The sequence below is a fragment of the Opisthorchis viverrini genome, assembly GCF_000715545.1.
Source record: "Opisthorchis viverrini unplaced genomic scaffold opera_v5_323, whole genome shotgun sequence".
NCBI classification, from domain to species: domain Eukaryota; kingdom Metazoa; phylum Platyhelminthes; class Trematoda; order Opisthorchiida; family Opisthorchiidae; genus Opisthorchis; species Opisthorchis viverrini.
This window is the reverse complement of record NW_008751983.1, coordinates 141,571-162,858: the sequence shown is the minus strand read 5'-3', so window position 1 is coordinate 162,858 and position 21,288 is coordinate 141,571. Positions and strand designations below refer to the sequence as shown.

Here is a 21,288-nt window from a genome sequence, read left to right as displayed (position 1 = left end):
GACCTCTAACCATTGACCAACCTGGTATGAGAGACTCTGTGAGTGTCGCGCGGACACCCCCCAGTATAGCTCAATGGGTCGCCGAGGTACACAAACCGCCATACCACGATAAGGTCCAGTCGCTTCGTACATCTGTACATCCGCCACAAGACGGCTGTCGTTATGCACCAACTTACACCAGGTAGAATCTTCAGCACCGCGCCTCAAGACTGAAGAGAACTCGTTACTTCAGTTTCACGGTGACGATGTGACCGTTGCTTGTGAATCACCAGCGTTCTCATCTGACGTTACTATCAGTGATGTTGATGACGTTAGTGTTCACCTTATTTGGAGGTCTCGTGTTGCCAACGTCAGGAAAACTCACGAAACGGATGCAGACGTTCGGTGTTTCTCAAAGAGGGTCCCATATGCCATCTTATACGACATTCTTATACGACATATCTTATACGACACTCATTTGCAGATCAAGGTAGGGTTAAAGTCAGACTCCAACGAAGTTCATTTTAATTTCATTACATTTTTCTTCCACCGAGTTTGCTGCACAAGGACCGCCTTGTGCTTCAGTGTCCATACAAAGAACTTCCATCAACTGTATAAGTGGTATCGCACCAAGCATTAGTTCTTTGCTTCTCTTGTATGTGAGCTTACGGTAGTCGGCAAAATTCCACCACCTCCCAAAGGTCATGCCTACATCAAGAAACGTGTTAGAGTCTTTGCAAAGTTTGTAACGGTCAATCTGTGGTCCTGTTAGACAAACGCTAATTGCGCGTCCTACTAGGGCGTTTTATTTGATCGGAACCACCATATTGTATGACACTTTGAAACATCGGGAACATTCTTGAAAATCTTCACTGAGTTAGCTAGTTTATTTTAGTTTTACTTCGAAGACATATTGTGTCCATGCTAATGGCTAGCAAATTTGTCCGGCAGTGAAGCATCGGTGTTTAACACTGATGTCATACTGTCGATGATGATGATGATAATGAGTTTTTAGAAACCGCTTCTATGCAACAGTGCGTTCGGGCACCTTTGTGCATCAATGCCCTGGCTTTCCATGCTACTTTTGAGATGGGTATCTGCCACCGTTTTTCACCACATTAATGCTGTTCGTTCTTCAGCTTTTTTGAAGTTTCTGAGGAGCCACTGGGATGATTTCGGTATGTATGGCTCGGATTCCCACTGGTGTTCGTGTCGCCCTGCAGAAAAGTTCCGTCTTATTTCGTGGATCTTTGCATGTTGGTCAGTTTTCTGGCGTTGTGAAAAGAATCAAGCACCTTAACTTTGGGATTTGGTCTGGTCTTGCCTTACTCAAGTGTTACCCACTCCATCGCATTATTCTACCTGTATCTTGTGATACCTTCCAATCGAGCAGCGATGAAGTCAGCCTCGTCAAATCCTCACGCGACCCCTACACATGGTCAAGGGGCGATTTGTTTGTCCTAATATGGCCCGAGTTTTTCTCACTAGCGTGTGCTGTCTTGGTACTTTCAGTTTTGTTCGGTAACATACCACTTTTAGGGCGCTCTGTCCGCGGCGGCAATGAATATTCTAATACCGATATATCTTGGGGAATTTGTTGAGGCGATTGCCTTGTGGTCTAATCGAGATGGGATTCCCTCGGGTGTTTTGCCTACTCTGAAACTGTTCTTAGCGTATGTAGTCCAGGTGAGGTTTTGCTGCTTTTTCGCTTGTCTTGTTCCATTCGTTCTATACTAGACGAACATTTCGTTTTAACACCTGTTATCAAAATGTCTCTGTTGCGAGACATTGTTTGGAAAGTACTCACGAACTTTTACCCTACCTTGAGCACATCTATTCATCCGATGTATGGCTGTTTTTTATCCATGCCACGCATACAGAAACCAAACGCTTTATGTGAGTACCCAAAGACACTCCATTATAGTTGGTCTACTCATTCCCTTTATGAAGAACCTCATTTTATTGTGCACCAGGAAAATGAAATGTCTTCAAAGCACCAGTCATAAGAAAGTTCATGGCGTCGCCATGGGTAATCCTTTGTACTACCCATATTGACTGGTGTCTTTTGGTGGAAACTGAAGTATTAAAGGTACATACGCAACTTCCATTGTACCAAATCTATTTGGACGCCATTTCACTTATGAAAATGGATCGAAAACAGCTTGAATACTTCAAACTACACTCATATATCAATTCAATTTCGATGGGGAAATCAAATCGGTGGGCAAACGACTGTAGTCCGCGAACTTCGTACAATCTGGGTTGACCAATAAAAAGGTTAACAGAAACAGTGTATGTGCCCTTAGGTTGAACCCAATACGGGCAAAACCGATCCAGGCCAGTGAACGGCTTGCAGGATTCTTGTGAATAGTGTTCCCTCAAGAATGAATGAGTATGATTTCAACTGAAAATTGAGGCGGTGTTTATGCAGCACATTCAGCTGAGGAATATCGTTTACAAGAGATTCAACTGAGGTCCAGTTAAATATCTCATTACGACTACATCAGTTTGAAAATGAGTAGAGTTCGCAGATTTTTCACAAGCTCATGGCTGATCGGTCTTGTTATCTGTCTGACTTAACGCTTAACCTTATTTCAGCTTGGGGAATCTGTAAGTAACTGAACTTTATGGGTTGCATGACAGGTGAGTACCGGATGGACACTGAGGCAGTACTGTTTAATCTCAACAAGAGCAACGACCTTGTTCGAAAAATTTACCTAACTCATTACGGGACAGTTCAAAGGGATGACTTTGACGAGTATTGGCTGCCTCGATATGACATGACAATGAACAAAGGTTTTGCCTCGTACCCCAGGCTTTATTTTGCTTTTACCGAAGTATTTTCGTTCACCATTGGATTCTTTGCAGAAGTCCGTTGAAATCCGCTGTTGGACGTGACGCTTCTGAAAAATCTTAGCCAAGCGCTCTTCAAATATAGCTGTACTTAGACGGGGACTGAATCTAATAGGATAAACGTAGTTCCTTAGTATGACCAAAAACGTTTAACCTCGATCATTTTTGACATGATGTTACGAGAGCTCTAAATACAATGGGTCTATAGCAACAGAAAGCTGGCCTCCTAATGGACTCCATTTTGGGTCCCCTCTAGTAGCTTGGCATTCGCGGTCGGCAATTCCGTGCGAAGCGGTCTATATTGACGCGTGGAATCACATAAGAATAAGTTGGGTCACTGAAAACTGTTCAGCTGTAGCCTTCTTCCAGTGCTTAGCTGCCGTGCCACCCGAAGGAAGCACGAGGGCTGGGATACTGCCAGGTTGCTCAAGCCTAGACAGAAGTCGATTCGAACCCCGGACTTTTCGGTGAGTAACTTCGCGCTCGAACCACTAATCCATCTTGGGCCTAGACAGAGTCGATTCGAACCCCGGACTTTTCGGTGAGTAACTTCGCGCTCGAACCACTAATCCATCTTGGGTCACCATGTCTCTTACAGGCGAGACGCTGGTAGGGTACTAGGCCGATCATTTTTAACATATCGTTTGAAATTCCGACCAGAAATCGTCTTCACCGGGATTTCTGAATATAAAATTCTTGTGGTGTTAGCCTCTGCCTGAGTGTTTTTGGGAACTGATGCTATAACCAGTTGACAGTTTTTCCAAATGGATAGCTATTAATCGTACTACAGAACTGTACACACACTCGATAATCGTACATTTCCCATTTTCTTTCTGATGCATTTTTTCTCCCTAGTCAGTGGCCACGTTTTCATACATCAGTTTGCTAGCTTCAATCGGAGAACGGATCGCGTTCAAGTTACGAAATGATTTGCTCAAAACCATCATACATAATGAGGTCGCGTACTTTGATACCCACAATTCCGGGAAGCTCATAGACAGGTAATCGTATTTATTGCGTTTTCCAACCGGACGATGAAAAACACTCAGTCCCTAAATATTTCTCCGGATTTTTGGGGCCAATCGCGGAAGGTTTTTGCCTTAGTCTGCAATTGTAATCCGATCACTTCTAAGCCGTCGTTTTTATGATGGAACAGAGATAAGTTAGCAGCTAATCGGCGAACCCGGAGCAGACCGCAGAGGCCGGGTAAATCACTCCATAACACACTGCAGCTTATGGTTTGATCGGATAAGAATACCATTCCTGTTGACGAACAATATCATAATTGTTTTCAACCATCCGAAAAGCTCTCCATTGATGCATATACATTCCGTAAAGCCAGTTGAGTATGAGTCGGACTGTTACTGCTTGATTGTGAACCATCTCGACAGGATCTGCAGGATCGCAATGATGGAGCTCCCGCCTTATTTTAAGCTGTTGAAAGTTATATTCCACAAAAACCATCTAAAAGCGCACTGAAAACAATGTGGCTATATCTACTGGCAAATCCGTATGCGTTAGTTCCAGTCTGGTTTAGTAGAGCAAACTGAAGAGGTAGGTCGTGTTTCACAGTGTTGGTAATGCAATCTATATGGCCTACGAGCATCTGACCCAGCTGTTGGTATCAGTTCTGGAGCTGATACCTCTGCCTCTCGACTTCATCTGTCTAGGCTTGGGCAACCTGGCAGTATCCCAGCCCTCATGCTTCCTTCTGGTGGCATGGCAGTTAAGCACCGAAAGGGTGCTACAGCTGAGCAATCAGTTCTGTAATTAATAGGAGGAACGTACTCAAATAAGTCAATGCTTATGCAGCGTAGAATGGTTTCACTTCGTCCTTGGATGGACACCAATTTAGAAATTGGATTTGCTCGTCTCGTATTGGCTTTACTGAATTATTTGAACCTAAGGCCTTACGAACCATCCTGTCGCTTTATCCTCCAGGATAATTGTCACAAATGTTTGGTTTTCGATACGAACAGATCCGCTCAAATTCTGTTATTTATGGTGTGATTACACGTACCGTATTTTCCAGTCGCTCAGCCACTATGTTCAATTGACAGTTAGCATTCGGTAAAAACATGGAGTCCATATGGTATCAGAAGACTGCGCAATCGGAATAAACCTGCAGCAGTTTCCGTCACTGCCATCTAGGCAAACAATCACCAAGTCAGGATTACCGTGCTATGTGTGCGTTAATATAAGTATAGCAACCACAGGTATTACTCCCAACCTACGAATGTTTACATTTAAAATCATATTGATGATTACGCACTTGTCTGGTCTGATCACCTTGTCACAGCTCCGTCCTGCTTCTGAAAAAGAGTGGTACATGCGAGTGCTTCACGAGGTTAACGATACTGAACATCTTATCATTCTGTGCTCGTGATCGCTGGGCGAAAAGCGTGAGGCTATCCTTCGTCTGATCCCAACCCTGGTCCTCTGTTCGGGTCACCTAACAGTATTTCAGCCCTCATGCTTCCTTCATGTTCCATGACAGTCATACAACGAAGAGGTGCCACGGCTTAAAGGTTGTTTTACCGTTCTCTGTTGGTGGTTTCAGGTTTCTGTTCTCTTGTGGTATGAATTATTTGTTGAACTGTCAGCCTAGCACTCTTCATGTTCACGCCATCTTTCTTGTTCTGTTTCTGATCTTCAGCCTAACCGCAGACGTCCAGACTTTTAAAAGCGCATTCAAGCAATGTATCTCGATTGGGTTACGTAGTACAACACAGGTGGGAACAGTGTTTTTATTATTTACCTTTACCCTGCCATTTTGCCTCGCGTAGTTAAGTGTCTCCCTTTGTTTACACCAAGTTACAACCGAGAGACGGTTAGTCCATGGCTTGGCAGAGAAGCATGAATGCTCCCACTAGTCAACCCAGTCACGTTGGTAACTGTCGTCTCTCGGGCTGGGGTTCGCAGGACGAAACAAACCAATGGTTAATGACCCTGACAGAGGTAGCTGTGTCACGAAGCCAATGGTGGTTTTGCATCAAATCTATCACTTTGACTGCGTAGCTTTCACTTCCTATCATACTGAACAACGATACGTTTGTCGTCAAAACCCACACAGGGCCATCGCCTCCAAAGTGTGGCTCTCATTCCCTTATTCTCCTTGTCCTTGGAGAGCAAAGTTGTAGCAGTTGGAATCGCTGCATTTCGGTGCACGGTTTGTGAGCTGAAAAGCTGAACCATCAGCGTCCGCAGAGTGACGGGTATGTTCAGGAATCGGAAGTATAAAGGAAGCATAAGTTACTGTGTAGTTCTTAACTCGGTTGCCTGTAGTTACTTGTAGCGTTGATATGACCTTATTTTAAGGTAGTAGCGAGGTAGGTACGAAATTCAGTTTGGCTCGTATCATTCTCTGGGCTCGTCCCGATCCGGGACAAATGTTCATCATTTACGACCACACTGTCAACTGCTAAAATGAAAACTAGTTAGTGAGTTTGTGATTAGTTGACAAAAAGGGGCGATTGAGGACGTACAGATAGTTCGGGTTACAGAAATCAATGTGTGGTTGCAATCCAGAATTATGGAATAGAATTTACTGCTTTTTGGCGTTCCTCAAGTTATGTTCAACGCTTCAGCGCTTTGGATGCTCCCTTCATGATCCACACTTTTGCTAAGTCACGTGTCACCAGCCATTAGTTAATTATTTTCATTTATCGGTCGTTACCTGTCTACGCAGCAACAGCTTTTACGTGTGCGCTAGTTCCGCAAGACATACCACCACCCGCCCTTACGGGGATCGGCCTCTTGTCGGAATGACCGCGCACTGAGTTATGCTTTATGTGGAATGTTACGTACATCTCAGGAGAAGGCCTTCTGATAAAACAATTTTTTTAAGAATGCTGTTGTTTTAATGCTTCTGTTTGATTGGGAGTCGGTGTTTTTGGGCACTGAATGGTGCCATCCTTTGCACCCTAATGGAATGTTTTCAGTTGACCGACGAATCTAAGTTTCTCGATTAGGTGCTTCTTACAGGCTCTATTGCAACGAACCAATGGGTAATTCAGGTCACCACGGTGTTGCAATTGCTTTAACCAGAAGTGCTAACAACTCACATATCCAAATAACTGTTTTCAGATGATTATCCGTGAACTTGACTGTGAGTTCTATGAACAATTACAAAATGACCTTGAGACGAGACATCTTGAACTTGGCGAGTAACTAGAGCGTTTGATTTGGTAAACGGGATGCACCATCCATTCGTCCTGTTTGATTTAATCCAGCGTTGCGATGGTGACAAACTTCACCTCCAATCAGTTCTTTGTCATCAATGCTCGTAACTGGGACCAGGAAACACCTAACGACGTCTTACTGAGACGAGAGTGACAGTCTCCCAAATAGATTATATTTCGGTTGTTTCATCAACTAAAGTTCGTAGAGTTTATAAGACTACGGACTGTGGATATGCACAGATCACACATTTTAGCGGTTACGAACCTAGGTTAAGCTCCACCTGATTGTCGGGCGAAAGTGCCCTCCAATGTGCATCAGTACAGCAGCATTTAGATGTCCGGATACCCTAGGGATACCATAACCGCCATGTCGTACTGTAACAGCCTGGATCTTTCAAACAAACGGTCGGTTTCCGTGAACAACAAACTTTGGAAACCTCTATTCAGCACACCGCTGTGAGCCAGGTAGGCTTTGCACGACAGCGTAAAGACTGAACAGCTGAGGGGACCATTTCTTCAACAAACAATTCAGCGAAAGTGGATGTTAACAAACCGCCCAGTTTCCGCGCCCTGTGGCTTGGAATGGGGAATTATTGAGAATACCCCTGGAAAATGGCTGATGGTAACATACCTACGCCTTCCGAAACTGTCGATATAAATGTCTGGTCACCGTTTTAGAGCAAGTTATAATCAATGGGAATCTCACCTAACAATTCCAACACACAGCGACAACGAAGCCTTAGGCAGTTCGGCTAGGATGTGACAGCAAGCTTGCCACTGGAATCGATTGCGTGTCATTTCCTGTAGGCTTTCCAATCACGCATAAGAATAAGCAGAGCAGTGCAACCCAAGAAGGCCTTTATTTCGCGTTGCCATACCATGGCCCGTCATCCGCGAACCTTTCACCGACAATGGTTTGGAATCCCAAACAAGACCTTTGGACTTGTATACGTATACACCTATATTCAACCATCTTAATATCACAAGCTTTGTTGTGCCGCATAGGGATAGTTTCACTATGAATATGTTACGGCTGATTCCATACTCTGGAGCCACCGGTGACCTGTCCCTGAAAACGGGTGGTCTTCAGATCGCTTGCAGTGTGTGTGATTGGGTCCGTATTCAAGATTTCCTTCTTATATGAACTCGTCCCTTAGAAAGCAATATGGAATGGCTTTCGGTGTTCAGTCAGGTGTCATATTTTTCAACTTGTTATCCTAACCTTCCTCTTCCATGACTACCTGTATTGCTCCATCCTCCGTACATTGTCAACTTTCCAATACTTTTCGTCGCTTTTCAGATTTTGGGATGTTTTATCTCTTTGTTGAGCATATCACCAGTGCTTACTGGCACGCTGCTCAGTTCCCTACCTTGTGTGTTCCTCATCGGAAGTCTTATGGGTGCCGAACTGCGCCGTCTCAGCCAAAAGGCTCAGTCCCAAGTAAGTTTTTTATGGGGATTGGAAATACCTTATGGTATGTGTTAACGTTTTCGCAACCACATCAAACAGCCAAGAGCCGTATGATGGCGTAGGATAAAAACAATATATTTCTCGTTTCTTGCGCTGTTCGATTGTTGGTTTTATTACTCTTTGTTGTGGTAACTTCTGATGTAGTTACTCTGATGTGAGAAGTTTAGGTTAGCTTCCAATAGCCCTGTTCGTCAAACAAAGTGCTCTGAGCTAAGGGGCTGTTATCCGCATTCATCTGTAATTGTAAGATTCCTGCCATTTGCATGCTTATCGCTCTTCACGGAATTGTATAAGGGCGAGTATTTAAATTTGGAAGTAAAATGGCATTCTTGTGTGGTCAATAATACCGTGCTTACCCGCTCAGTTATTGGTTTTGAAAATTAGTCAGTCCCACGAGTTGTAAAGACTGAATTCTCGCAACAACTGACGTGCACGTTATGAACCACCAAATTTCCTATAAAAATCCCGAGTTGAATTTTCTGGTTCTTCAATTAGTTCACTGGTAGAGAAACATCGGCGTGCAAACCCTTCATCCGGACCTCTTTGTTTCTGTTCTGGTTAGCGCAGAATAGGAGGAGCACTTGGCTCGAGTTTGGTTCCGTTGCAGTTCGGAACAATGAGCGACTCTGCTAGAGAGCCAATCGGATAGCTGAACGATCATGGGCGAGCTTATTTGTGCATCCGGTGAAGCATGTAAGGAGCAGTGAACAGTGCTGTGCACTCTAATAGCGAGCCTATAGTTTTGCATTAGTAAACAGATACCCTCGGAATGAAGCGAGCCCTTTCCTATTGATTTATAGGAAATCTAATAAGTCTCTTGAGTGGGGAATCTCGGTACTCGTAATGGTTGGATATTCAGCTCAATATGTCGCTATTTTTTCTGACTTTATCGTAGAATCACTTTGAAACAACCACAAATTCTGTTGTGCATTTCAAGCGAGAAAGTAATTGGAGTCTATTGAGCTAATTTTACGAAGCAGGAAAACAGAACGTTTTCGAGAAATACACTCCTTTGCAAATCAATTTGGGTTTCACGAAAGACAAATGAATCTCTCGTTTAGGATATTTTACAACTGAATGTGCCGTACACAGGCCGCCCCATGTTTCAGTTGGCACGATATTCGAGATATCGCAGTATATTTTCATAAAGGAAACTACTCACACGGTTGCTGAAAACTCTTCGACAGCCCACGACCGGTTTCTCCCTTCTTCGGGCTCATCAGGTAGGCGCAGTTGTTATGTGTCTAGGCAGCAAGGTCTCGTTGGTTCATTTCTGCCTAATGGATAACAAACGTTAGTCGATGTGGTTAACATTCATTGACACTACATGTAAATGCGACTCAAACCCTTCGACAGCCCACTGCCGGCTTTATCTCTTATCAGGCAAATATAGTCCCCGTGTTTCCATCAGCATAATTTCTCACTGGAATACCGTATTGTACGTAAGTGATGGAATGCACTCATTAGCAGATTAAGTTGGTGTTAACAGGAGACTCCATTGAGTAGAGGAGAATGTTGGTAGCTCAGGTCGAGATGTTCGCTGAGCTTGGCAGTTTTATTGCAAACGTTTCGTCCTAATTTAGATAGTATCTTCAGTGCGTTGTCGTGGAACGGAGTGGAGCTGTCGTTGCGTAATGCTGTACGCGAGTTTATTTACGTGCTTTTGTGAGGAATAACCTTCACTCATGATTGATTGCCCAGTTGTCACCTCGACTAGTGAGGCTTGCAACAGAATGACACAGTTTAGCGAACAACTTGGCCATCAAATGAGGCCCTCGTCAAAGCCAAACAAGTTTAATTTTACTTCGCTTGGTTGGTAGCGTGCACGACAGCCCAAGGATACCTGAGAAAGCAGGTAAGCATAATAATTTCTTTGATCTTCACGAAGACTCCGCATTACGCGAGTTTATTCACGATTTCCTGCTCGATTCTTACTCCGTGAGATTCGTTGTGGAAAATGCGGGTCTTCTTGATAACTAGGGTGTATTGCCAGGATGTGTTAGACGTAGGAATGTGGACTAAGAACGGTGCGAAATGACAGTGAATCCCGAAAACAGGATTTAACGGCGAAGTGAGTTGCTGAGGCCGACTTGTCGCCCAAAGTGTGTCCCATTTTCGTCGGGAAAGATTTGCTCGAACTAATTCGCTTCACGGACCTCTGACGAGGTGGGATAGTGACGATTGTTCGGCAGTTGTTGAGGCCAAAACGATAGTCCTGTTTGGGAGTGGGAAAATTCATGAAATTTCATAGCATGTAGAGGAAATGCCAGTTAGTACAGTTTATCATACTCAGGTACCCAGTTAGTTTTGTGGAAGAGGAAGTGTGCAGTTGGGAGTAGTGGTGTCCCATGTCACCTAACTCAGTTGAGGGTCCAGAGGAAGACGATTACCAACTAAACAATCAGCGAACTGGAAGGCTAAGAAACGACCTCTCGGAATATGGATCAGTCACTTTGAAGGGCTGTTTCATTACCTTGCACAATTGCTTCAGTTGGATGGGCTTTAAACCTCACTTAATCATCGGAAGCGGATCTAAACCTGGAAGTACCCATCTTCTCAGAATCGCAGAGACAGCGATTCCTAATACATAGTATCCAATCTTTTCAAGGAGGGTGTGTGGGCACCGGTAATCTATATGGCAACGGCCAACGGTCAGATGCTGCCTTTAATGCGTAGCTACCTACTCCCATTTCCCGTATGGTCGTTGAGCGAAACTGTATGATTGTATGTAAAATAATGGGGGCTAAATTGTGTGTTATTAGAATGACCACGTGATTTTTGTCAGTAAAACTAGGGGATCTTTGGAAAGGCAGCGTTCCAAGCGAGAACAACTAAAATGGACGCATACTGTCCTAGCCATCAGAATATAGAACGAGAAAACGGGGTGAGTTTTTGAGGGCAAACGAATGGGACAAGCTGATGAGGCAGTGGGTCGGAAAACTAAGGAAAATGGTGAAGTTACCAACATAATAAGATGGGCTTGAGGTCAGAAAGACTTTGTGCGTTGGGATGGCGCCACCTTTGAGGCCAGACACGTCGGTTGAAAATGATGAAATGGAACTTGGTATGACGGCCGGCGGGATCTGTTTGGAAACTGTCCGTTTCTGTGGAGGTGTAAGCAACCAGGATTACAAACTGCAATCATGTGTTCGGGTTGGGATGTGTTTTCGCGGTCGGAAGCTCAAAGTAGGGAAAACCCGTTATCGTGGAGATGTATACCCGTTTACAAATGCAAGTGGTATCAGGATAATCCATAATTGAATGTATTCTTCAACCGAATGTGCTGCATAAGAGCTGTCTCATGTTTCAGCCTGAAGGATGTTAAAGAAACCGAAGTGTTCTACATTATTCATAAGATTGGTGGAAAGTCTCGGATGGTTCACTACCGGTTTCTTCCCTTTAGCAGCTCATCAGTTAGGCCGCCGGAACGCAAGTTCTAAACTCTATGAAGGCGAACGATGCTATCGGAACCAGTCTTGGTATGGGTATGAGAGCTGTGACTGCGTTTGTGCTAACAAGAGGTTAGCCACTTCCTCAGTTTTTCATCTAAAGCGGCTGATAGAAATGAGTTACCAACAGGCTTGGTTTAACAGCTCCACAAAATGTAATCCATGAGTAGTTGGCATTCGCAGTCTCGTAGCAAGGAGCAAAAGCAAGTGTGACAAGTTCTTGGAAATGACGTCGCAATTTTTCATCCGTAGTAAAATAAGTTACGGAGCCAATATGGCGCAAGAACAAAAATTAAGAGCGAGATAAATGCGCAGTTCGTTCTAAACCCTACGTTCTTTATGTGGAGATCATTCCCACCGTTTGCGTCCCCCAAGAGTAGTTCTTACCGGGTAGGGGGTACTGTGGTTTGGAATTAGAGGCCACCAGATTCGGAGACCTAGGTTTCTTGTCATGGATGACAAGAAATGATGGTGCGAACTGGTTTTGCGATCCGAACAGCATGTGTTACATAATGATACATTAACATTACATGAGAGCGGAACTATTTACTCCTGCAGTTTATTCATTCATGTTCGTTCACTGAGTGAATTGCCAGCATTCCAACTTTCGGACTAGGAGCGACTAAGCACGCAAGGCTTCTGTATCTCCCTGGGCAACGTATGCCGCCTTTGTTTCGTTTCAAATTCGTCAGTATCTTCAAGGTCACCGGAAAGAACCGGATTAATAGGCGTGCACAGTTCGTTTCGAAGTTCAATGCAACATTTGGTGTAAAAAGTGGAATGGAACGGATTCAGTTGTCAGAGTTGATGTGACCCGGTGGTATGTGCCCATAATAATAGTTTGCTCAGGAAGTGAAGCAACTAGTATGCTTAATTTTCCAAAGGAGAGAATCCTTGTGCTATCACTTAATAACCGTTGTGACACGTCCGTAATGGTAGCTTTTGTGAGAAACTGTAACCATTTGTCATTTGAATGAGCGCCTAAAAATCCAATAATGCGACCATAGCCTAACGAAGAATATTAACAGTAAGTTCGTACGTTGGTTGTGGTAGTAGTAGTTTTCCACCGGACTAAGTCCACCGTTTATCGCTTTTGTACTTCGTTACCAGATCGTAGACTGTCCGCGTCTCTGTCGTTTCCACTGAATGCAGGACTGAGCATAAAGTCCTCCGAGGTAGACCATTCTTCGACATTCGAACTAGAAATCCTATCCAGCCTGAGTAGTTCGTCTATCGCAACAGATTTCTTTCCTCCGAGAGCCATCCGGCGTACCTTAGCATTACTATTTGGATGTGCCTGCTACACTCGACCAGTGGTTCAGAGACAACGATATTCACACGCTTAGAGTTTTTGCACATCCTCTGCGCGTAGAAGACGTGTTGCTGGTTCAGAAAGCAGCATGGGTCGCAATATCACTGTCTACATTCTGTCCTTGACAGGTAAACGGACGTTGTACCGTTACTGTAGGTATCAAACGTTGGAGCAGTCGAGGTTATTGAGTGTATCTGCTATGTCGTGTGGGTCGTTCGCGAACACAAGGTTTGGGTTTGATCACACCCAGTTTTGTAGCATTACTTCACACTTAGCAGGTGTGGAGCGCATATCAAACCATGCTGCAAACTTATTTAGATTATGTCAAATAGCTTGCATCTCCACGGTATCCGAACCAGGGGGAGCAATGTGGCCCGCTTACTCAATATCTGTGAGCACACTAAGCTGGTGCCTTTCGATCCCTGAGGTTTTAGAGGTTGGAAGTATTGCTAAAAAAAACTAATTGTTTATAATCTCCAGTTATTTTGGCCTCGTTTTATGCCCAGCCCAATGCAACTTCTAGGAAATGATTTGAATGCTTCCGAATGGTAGTCGCCACTCAAAACATCAGTTGCTTCTTTGCGATTGTTAGTTCGCACGATCTTGTTTCACTCAATTTCTATTTTTATTTCAGTAACTGGCGCAACTGATGGGTGAAAATAACTGTGATCGCGTAGGTTCACCAAATTTATAAATTGCGCGCAACGTATCTCAATACGACTCATCCTGAGTTGCTAAGTCGATCCGTGGCACTGCGCATCATACGTATACATAGAATGTAGGTGCCTGTATAAATCCAGCTAAATAATCAATGATATTTCGTTCACGGCATGCCAGTTTTCTGGTACCACTGCCACTCCCTTGGACATGTCGTTTAGTTTTCACTTTTTCGGAACTTCTCTAAACATGTGCACAGCATGAACAAAAATATACGACCAGGAGTAAAACCAAACCACCAACTCCACGCTTGTCTAATAAGTATTCTGTCAGTCAGTCATTGACAGGTATGCTTGTTCGTTCACACTGCGGTGCGATCATCCACGCATGACTCTCATCAAGTTACCGTAACTCCAGTCTTGTAGGGCGCATCAACTGACGGTTTATTATACATAAAATGTGAATACAATGGTGGCTTTTCCTAGGTGACCATCACTTTTAAACTTGAGCACGATTTTCCGTCCTCTGAAATGCATCGCCATACAAATTATTTTCTTGAATCCATGTTACCTATATATATATATATATACTATTCTTGTGCTCATTTGATCAACCTCTATTTCCTCCAATTTTATCATTCTTTTAGCACTCGATTGCGTCATCAGTTGCTGAAGAATCGTTTACGCATATTCGTAGTGTAAAAGCTCTCTCAATAGAAGAACTGCAACTTGAGTAAGTTAGCTAGCTGTAATCAGCTACATCGTCTCTTGTTTAGAAGTTCAGTGACTTAAATTGACACAGCATTGACCAACCGATTTCCCTACCAGTTTCGCGATTTCGTCAACTACCCTTATTCCAATGTCCACACACCTAATTCACTTTCCTCCAAGTGTTATTGAGCGCGTAAGATTTTCACGTGTTCAATCAGTTGGAAAATGCTTGGAATCGAGTGAGAATTCATCGTTGTTTAGAAGTTTTGAAAAACATCCCGTTTCGCAGCTATAAACCAGCTGGCTGTTTCCCAAAGCTTACTCAGGACTATTGCCTCATTTTCATGTTTCGATTTACTGGTAAATTTAATGGACACACGAAGTTAAGCACACCGGATCCGCGCAGCAACTATCAGCCTGGTTTTGTGTTTTGTTTTTATGTGCCATGAAAATTGAAACTTAATTCTGTCCGTCCGAGTTCGAGTCCAGTCTTGTGGAATTCAGATGTCGACATGATGGTTTTCAATTTTTGAACGGTTGTGGTTGATGCTTTGGAACGGAGCCGATTGATTACTAATTTTTTGGATAGGTTTTTGGTGACTTTTCTGGCGGTGGACCACAACACTTGTGTACAGTTAAGTATGCTAAATGTGTTGGCAGTACACTTTTTTTATCCAGCCTCACCAAAAAGTCAATCCGAGTATAGGAGGGGGAGCTTTAACCATACTTGCTGGTCTTTTGTGTGTGCAGTAAGGAGCCCCTAAAGTCGCCCTCATTTAATTTAGGTCTCTCAAAAGGTCGGTCAGGACTGTTTTCAAACTGCTTTCGGCCCTTTCTGAGGAGTTAGTTTAGCGATCGCAGGCATCATGACCGCCGATAAGCCGTCGATCTCATAAGACATTACCGCATTATCAGGCAACGTCCGCCTCCCTGGATGGAGACCCCGGAACTCAAATCACCAGTGGTTAGTGACGTTTGCCGAAATGGCCCAATCGCGCAGTCAGTGGCATTCTTGCATCAAAGCTATCGCCTTCAATAGGTACCTACCCGATTTCGAAACAAACAGAACATGCCTTTGCCTCCAAGGCTTGGTTGTATGTTTCGCTTTCCCGTTTTCCGGTGATCAAAACTGTAGCAGCTAGAACCAATGTGCCTATGGCACACGATTTATAGCTGATAAATTGAATTGAAATTGACCCCACTCAGGCGCCTAGATTCATTACTATGTTCCCAGTCATACGCCTTACCGGAAATCAACAGCGAAGGTAGTTCATTTGTAAAGGCCACTATCTGTGGGGTTCCAGTCGATAAGTTCGAACTTTCCCCACCGCTGCGGCTGCGCGGATGTTTTTCTTGCTAAACAGTGTTACTTGTCTAAATGAAAGAAACAATCTCAATTGTCAATGCGCAGTGGCTGATTGCGGGTACGTTTGGATTTTGGCTTCCATTCAGACCTATTGGAACCCGATATTGAGCAATAATCTTGGAATGGTTTTTGACTGAGAACGCACAAACGATCGGATGAGGCTGTGAACAATATTCCACGTTTGTAATATTTGATTACTCTGTACGCGCATTTTTCTACCTTATTGACTAGCTGCGAAACGAAGCTTGGTCACCGAACTCTCGTTCGCATCGAATACCATGCGAACGCAACTGCTCGGTGACTTGCCGCTTGTGATACGAAATTCTTACTGCAGTTGCGTCAGTTTGACGCGAATCAGACCTACAGCGAGCTGGCGAATTACCAGAATGGCTTGGTGTTATTACGTACGCTTCTGCAGGCAAGACGAACAAGCTTAACTTCTAGAAGCCGTCCGTGTACGCCTATTGTCCCCCGACGTGATCATTCAAAGGTAGTAGTTCGATTCTTCTCCACCTAATATGGGCAACCAGAGCTATCATTCATCTTTGTCATTCCTTCTGGAGCACATAACTGCAATACTGTCAAAAATACACATTAGCTGGTCACCTTTGGTATGTATACATACAAACATGTATTAGTCGCCTACTTTGATTAACCAACACTCAAGGCGGTCTGCGACATTGTCAATCCAGACAACGTTTGCTTTCAAATTACGGGGCTTGAAGTATGCTACAGTGCATCTATCGCATGCTTCAGTCGATCTCCTCACAACAGGCTGTTATTCGTTAACTCACCATACTGCCCGTATGTATTGCTCGTGTTAACTTTCTATCGTACGCCCAACAGATGCGTTATAAAGCGAGATATGCATTAGTGAGTGCAGTAGCAAAATTGTTTGATCCTTCCAGGACTGAGCTCTGGTACCCAGCCTAGCTAGCTTCGTTGCTAAGGTGAGTCGTTGGATGTGGTCTACCGTAATTAAGCATGTCAACTACTGCCTTCCCAACGTCCTGCTCTACTTGCCCACTGAAACACGCTTTACGATCGATTCACCACTGACGGCAACACTGATGCTAATACATTCTGTGCCCGTCGGCTAACTTCAACAGTCGTTGAAACAGGAGGGTCGAGCGACCTTTGTTATTCCAGGCGGCTTTCCCGGCACTGCGATAAGAACTTGAATGACAAAGTACAGTTAAGCGTCACTTTGGGAAGTGAAGTGGCATAGTATCCTTGTCCAGCGTGATGCACGGAAGCATGTGAGAGACTTGCTTTTATCTTTCAAGTCCCATCATTCTAAAGCATGATTCTAACGACCTGACAAGTTCACAGACGAAATTCAAGACTCGCAAAGAAAGGTGTTCAAACCCCGTTAAGAACCTTCAACCCACTTCTTAACTGACTAAAAACAACCCATCTGCATTCTTGGTGAATATTGTAGATTCCGTTCATATTGCAGTATGTGATGTCTGGTGATTCGCCTCCGGGAACTGTTACCATAAACAGCCAACCCAGAAGCCATTCATATGCAGCTGTCTCAACTTTGTTTATAAGTATTTGGATGGCAGATGGTCTGGTATAACAATGAACTGTCCGTTCTACCACTTTGACAGGATCAAACGGTCATCTGATATCCTCGGCTCCACCGTCCGTGACTGGTTTCAGCTAATCTATACCAATAAGCAAAAACTGAAAATGCGTGCACATCTGGAAAAGATCTAGAATGTTGCAAACCAGATCAACTGACTCGAATGACCTTCAGGTTTGGAACCAAGAAGTTGAAAAAGGAAAACTCGTCTGATCCTACAGCATGAGTTTGGAGTATATGTGACGACTTTTCGTATACGTTTAACGCTAAACCGTTATTCATATGCCGTCCGCTGCTTCCTTGCGTTTTGCTGTTTGGACCAGACGCTTTGGTTGAACATCCTGGTTGTCCTCTTGTTCAGGCTCGGTTGTCCTAACAGTCTCCTAGGTCTCCTGGAAGCATAGTTTACGTCGATAAATATAGTCTCTTACCATACCAGCTGTTATTCAATGGCATCATCCCGGTACCACCTTGCTGCTGCATACACAAGGAAGAATAAATGCAACTCTGTCGCTTTCTCAAAGACCCAAACACACTCTGCGTGGTACTGTATGACTCGTAACTGCTTCGTAACTTCGTAACTGCTACTGGTCTTATGCTGTTCACAATGATGTTGAAGATAGGCTTGTTTCATTAACACTCTTTACATTTTCCTCGGTGATATTGCACCGAATTTCTTTTTCAATAGAGTCTATCTCAAATTCTTATGATGTTCACATTTGTGGTTCATCTCCCCGGAATTTCTTTACGCCCTTTAGATTTTCCAGTGTTATTTGCTATTTTCGCGGTTCCTGTGTACATTCTTAGGGCTCATTTTTGAATTTCGTTTAACATGTCTCCTACTTTTAAATTCGATTGGAGATATAAAAAAATCGTCCAGCTGCAGCACCGTTTCGGTGCCTAACTGCCATGCCACATGATGGAGGCACGAGAGTTGGGACACTGCCAGGTTACCCAAGCCTAGCCAGGGGGAGTCGAGAGGCAGAGGTCGGGTTCGAACCAGGCGCTCTAACCACTTGGTCCATATCGCCCCCGATTTGAGATAGTGCCCATTAATGAAATGTAGGCTCCACCTTGCAAAGTTGGCTGTCTTCCACTCTCACTCCTCCCTTTAAATGCATATGTTTCAGCTACCGGTCGACGTCACTTTGTGACTTACATTTACGATTCGGGTAATCTCTTCGGATCGCCAGTGAGTTATACGCAAAGTAGAAATACGTGATTTTTATACACCTAAGTGTATAAGGAACTTTGACTAGATGAGCATGGGGGGTCCGGATTTGAGTTACCTAAGGGTTATGATGGTAGCAACAAGTACATCATTCTGATGAGTTAAAATATTACTAGTGGTACGGCCATAGAAAAAAAACCCTTCCAGAGTTAATCCATTTTGTTTTCATATTCAAGTTGAGTTTTTTGAGTTTATGTTGGTCGTTTTGGATGGGATGTCCCTGCGTAACTCTTTGTGAATCTCTCGACATACGTAAAGAGCGATGCATACTTCGTTACATTTCGTATCCTCTCATCTACTCTTATCCTCGTTTCATGCGAATTGCTTCCAGACGCTACCGGAATGAAACCGAGAAAGCGCGCGCATTGAACGAACAACTAGGTTATGGAATCGGCGTGTTCCAAGGGTTATCTAACCTTACACTTAACGGTGAGCTTAATGTTTTGCTCTTGTTGAACTCTTTGCATTCATACATTGGTCCACTTTGTAATCCTCCCAATGCCACTCAAAGAGCTTTCCTTGTGACGGGTTTCGAGGTTGGACGTAGTCCAGGGTGATTGGGATATCAGAAGTTGAACAGCCAGAACTCGCCACAAGGTCTTTTTCAGAAGCATAATTTTCAGGACTTATACGTAGCATTTTGACCCTCAACCTATAACGTAGGAGTTAAACTCTCTAGAATGACCTATCAGAGAGAGAGAGAGAGAGAGAGAGAGAGAGAGAGAGCCGACATCTCAGAGTGCCTAGCTCTGACAGGAGGGATTTGTAGATCAAGGCCTGCTCTGACTTATCGATGGTTTCCGTCGAGTCGTGAGCAACTTTTCAATGTTTTCACTCCCGTTCTTCCCATGGAAGCTGAATGCCGAGAGGGAAATGTCGAGTGGAAAGTGGTCACTTTCTACACCGNCTACACCGTATTCCGCTCGATATCACAAAGACGAACTCTAAACCGTCGATTGTCGGTGAAAAACAAATCCCGTGGTTCACAGACGAGTGGTAGTACATCTTGAATATATGCACTTGGCTGTATAGTAGACTCCTGAAAATCTTATCCAGAAGGCTGAAAGCCAGATTTTAAGTGTCGAAATTAAGTACCCGCAGGTACTTACTTTTACAAGAAGAATTTTTGCCGAAAACGTTCGTCCATTACCTTGTGTCTCTGACTGCGCAAAGTAGTCTTACCTCAACGCATGAGGCGTTTCTTCACGTCGTAACATTAGACGTTTTCTCCAAGTTCACGCTACCTCATCAATGTACAACCTTAACGCGCCGTAGATCATAGTGAGTTGAATACAGGGTCGTGTTTCTTTGTGGAAATTTATTTGAATTTAGACATTCAGCACGTCTACCACGTCATAATATCCTAGGTGACTGTTCTTTGTAAGGACTATCCGCCAAAGGTAGCCTTCCGGAAAAGCTAAAGGTTTTGGCGGTTTTCGATTTTTGTACGTTATGCAACTGTACGAAACATTCATTTAAACCAAGTCGGATAGACAATTTTCACCCAATCTCCATGGTGTTCGAGTTTTTGATATTTCATCCTTTACTGGACAATACTCAGGCGGAAACAACGAAACAACTACTGCACGGGTGATTGACGGTTTCTTGTGAGACTTCCTCATGAGATCTCTTTCATTTGGCTAGACTGATCAAAATGAAGTGAGTACTACTCACCTCACTACTACACATGAGGCGATCGTCAGTTTGTTCGTGAACTTCGCTTACATCATCCCTTCATACCAGTCTATAACAGCAGGGTGATTTAATTTATCATTCCTTCAACGAACTCCGTGTTTAGCCGGTAAATCAAAGTGGTTTATCTTAGTAAAGAGTGACATAGCAATGGAAGCATTGTGGGTGCACATGCTGTTTGGATCTAAATATATAGGATGATGACCGAAATGCCCAGAACGAGAGAAGTGGATAGATCTATGGAGGAAAACTTCAACAGCCCCACATTACTTACCGTTTGCACCGGGAAAGTAGAAGTTCCGTTACTTAACCGTTATAGCTACTTTTCTTTCTAGTACGACCTTACAAGGTTTATGAAAACGAGTTTTTCGTAGCTTTTTTAGGTCTCAATTCGTTTCAGACCGACTATAGAACACTTGTAAGTAACAAGCAATTTAGGTTTGCCCGAATTAGGTCCGATCTACGACAGATTCCTGCAGGCAATCACCTGTGGATGCCCCGGGATCGTTCTAGTTTGCCGCACAACTCTGATCACACTGATGACAGTGAATAATCACAACAATGTACTTACTGTTGTCTATGCCTATTGTTTGATCCAATACTGCGGGCGACTGCTTAGCGTATGTCATGGAGCAGGATATATTAATCTAACTTGTCAAGGCCATTCAACTTCGGTATTGCTTCGTAGTCATATGCCTATCCGTTAAATTTCTCACTGCCTTCTTCAGTATGATGTCTTATTCCAGGTTTTTTCAAACAGGTATCTCCACTTGATGAACATTGTGTAGATGAGAAAACA

At 43.8% G+C, this 21,288-nt stretch overlaps 2 protein-coding genes across 2 annotated transcripts in view; one reads left to right on the top strand and one right to left on the bottom strand.

Moving 5' to 3' along the window:
- Window positions 1-3,462, bottom strand: part of T265_10022 (hypothetical protein) — a gene marked incomplete at both ends in the record, with an annotated part of 6,990 nt that extends 3,528 nt beyond the window's left edge. The window contains 2 exons of the mRNA XM_009176269.1: window positions 3,151-3,323; window positions 3,361-3,462. Of these exons, the coding sequence (XP_009174533.1) occupies window positions 3,151-3,323; window positions 3,361-3,462 (275 nt within the window). The remainder of the gene's footprint in view (window positions 1-3,150; window positions 3,324-3,360) is intronic.
- Window positions 1-21,288, top strand: part of T265_10023 (hypothetical protein) — a gene marked incomplete at both ends in the record, with an annotated part of 36,148 nt that overhangs the window by 4,100 nt on the left and 10,760 nt on the right. Inside the window, 7 exons of the mRNA XM_009176268.1 lie at window positions 1,138-1,481; window positions 1,519-1,665; window positions 3,688-3,833; window positions 5,489-5,564; window positions 8,314-8,454; window positions 14,549-14,634; window positions 19,129-19,226. Of these exons, the coding sequence (XP_009174532.1) occupies window positions 1,138-1,481; window positions 1,519-1,665; window positions 3,688-3,833; window positions 5,489-5,564; window positions 8,314-8,454; window positions 14,549-14,634; window positions 19,129-19,226 (1,038 nt within the window). The remainder of the gene's footprint in view (window positions 1-1,137; window positions 1,482-1,518; window positions 1,666-3,687; window positions 3,834-5,488; window positions 5,565-8,313; window positions 8,455-14,548; window positions 14,635-19,128; window positions 19,227-21,288) is intronic.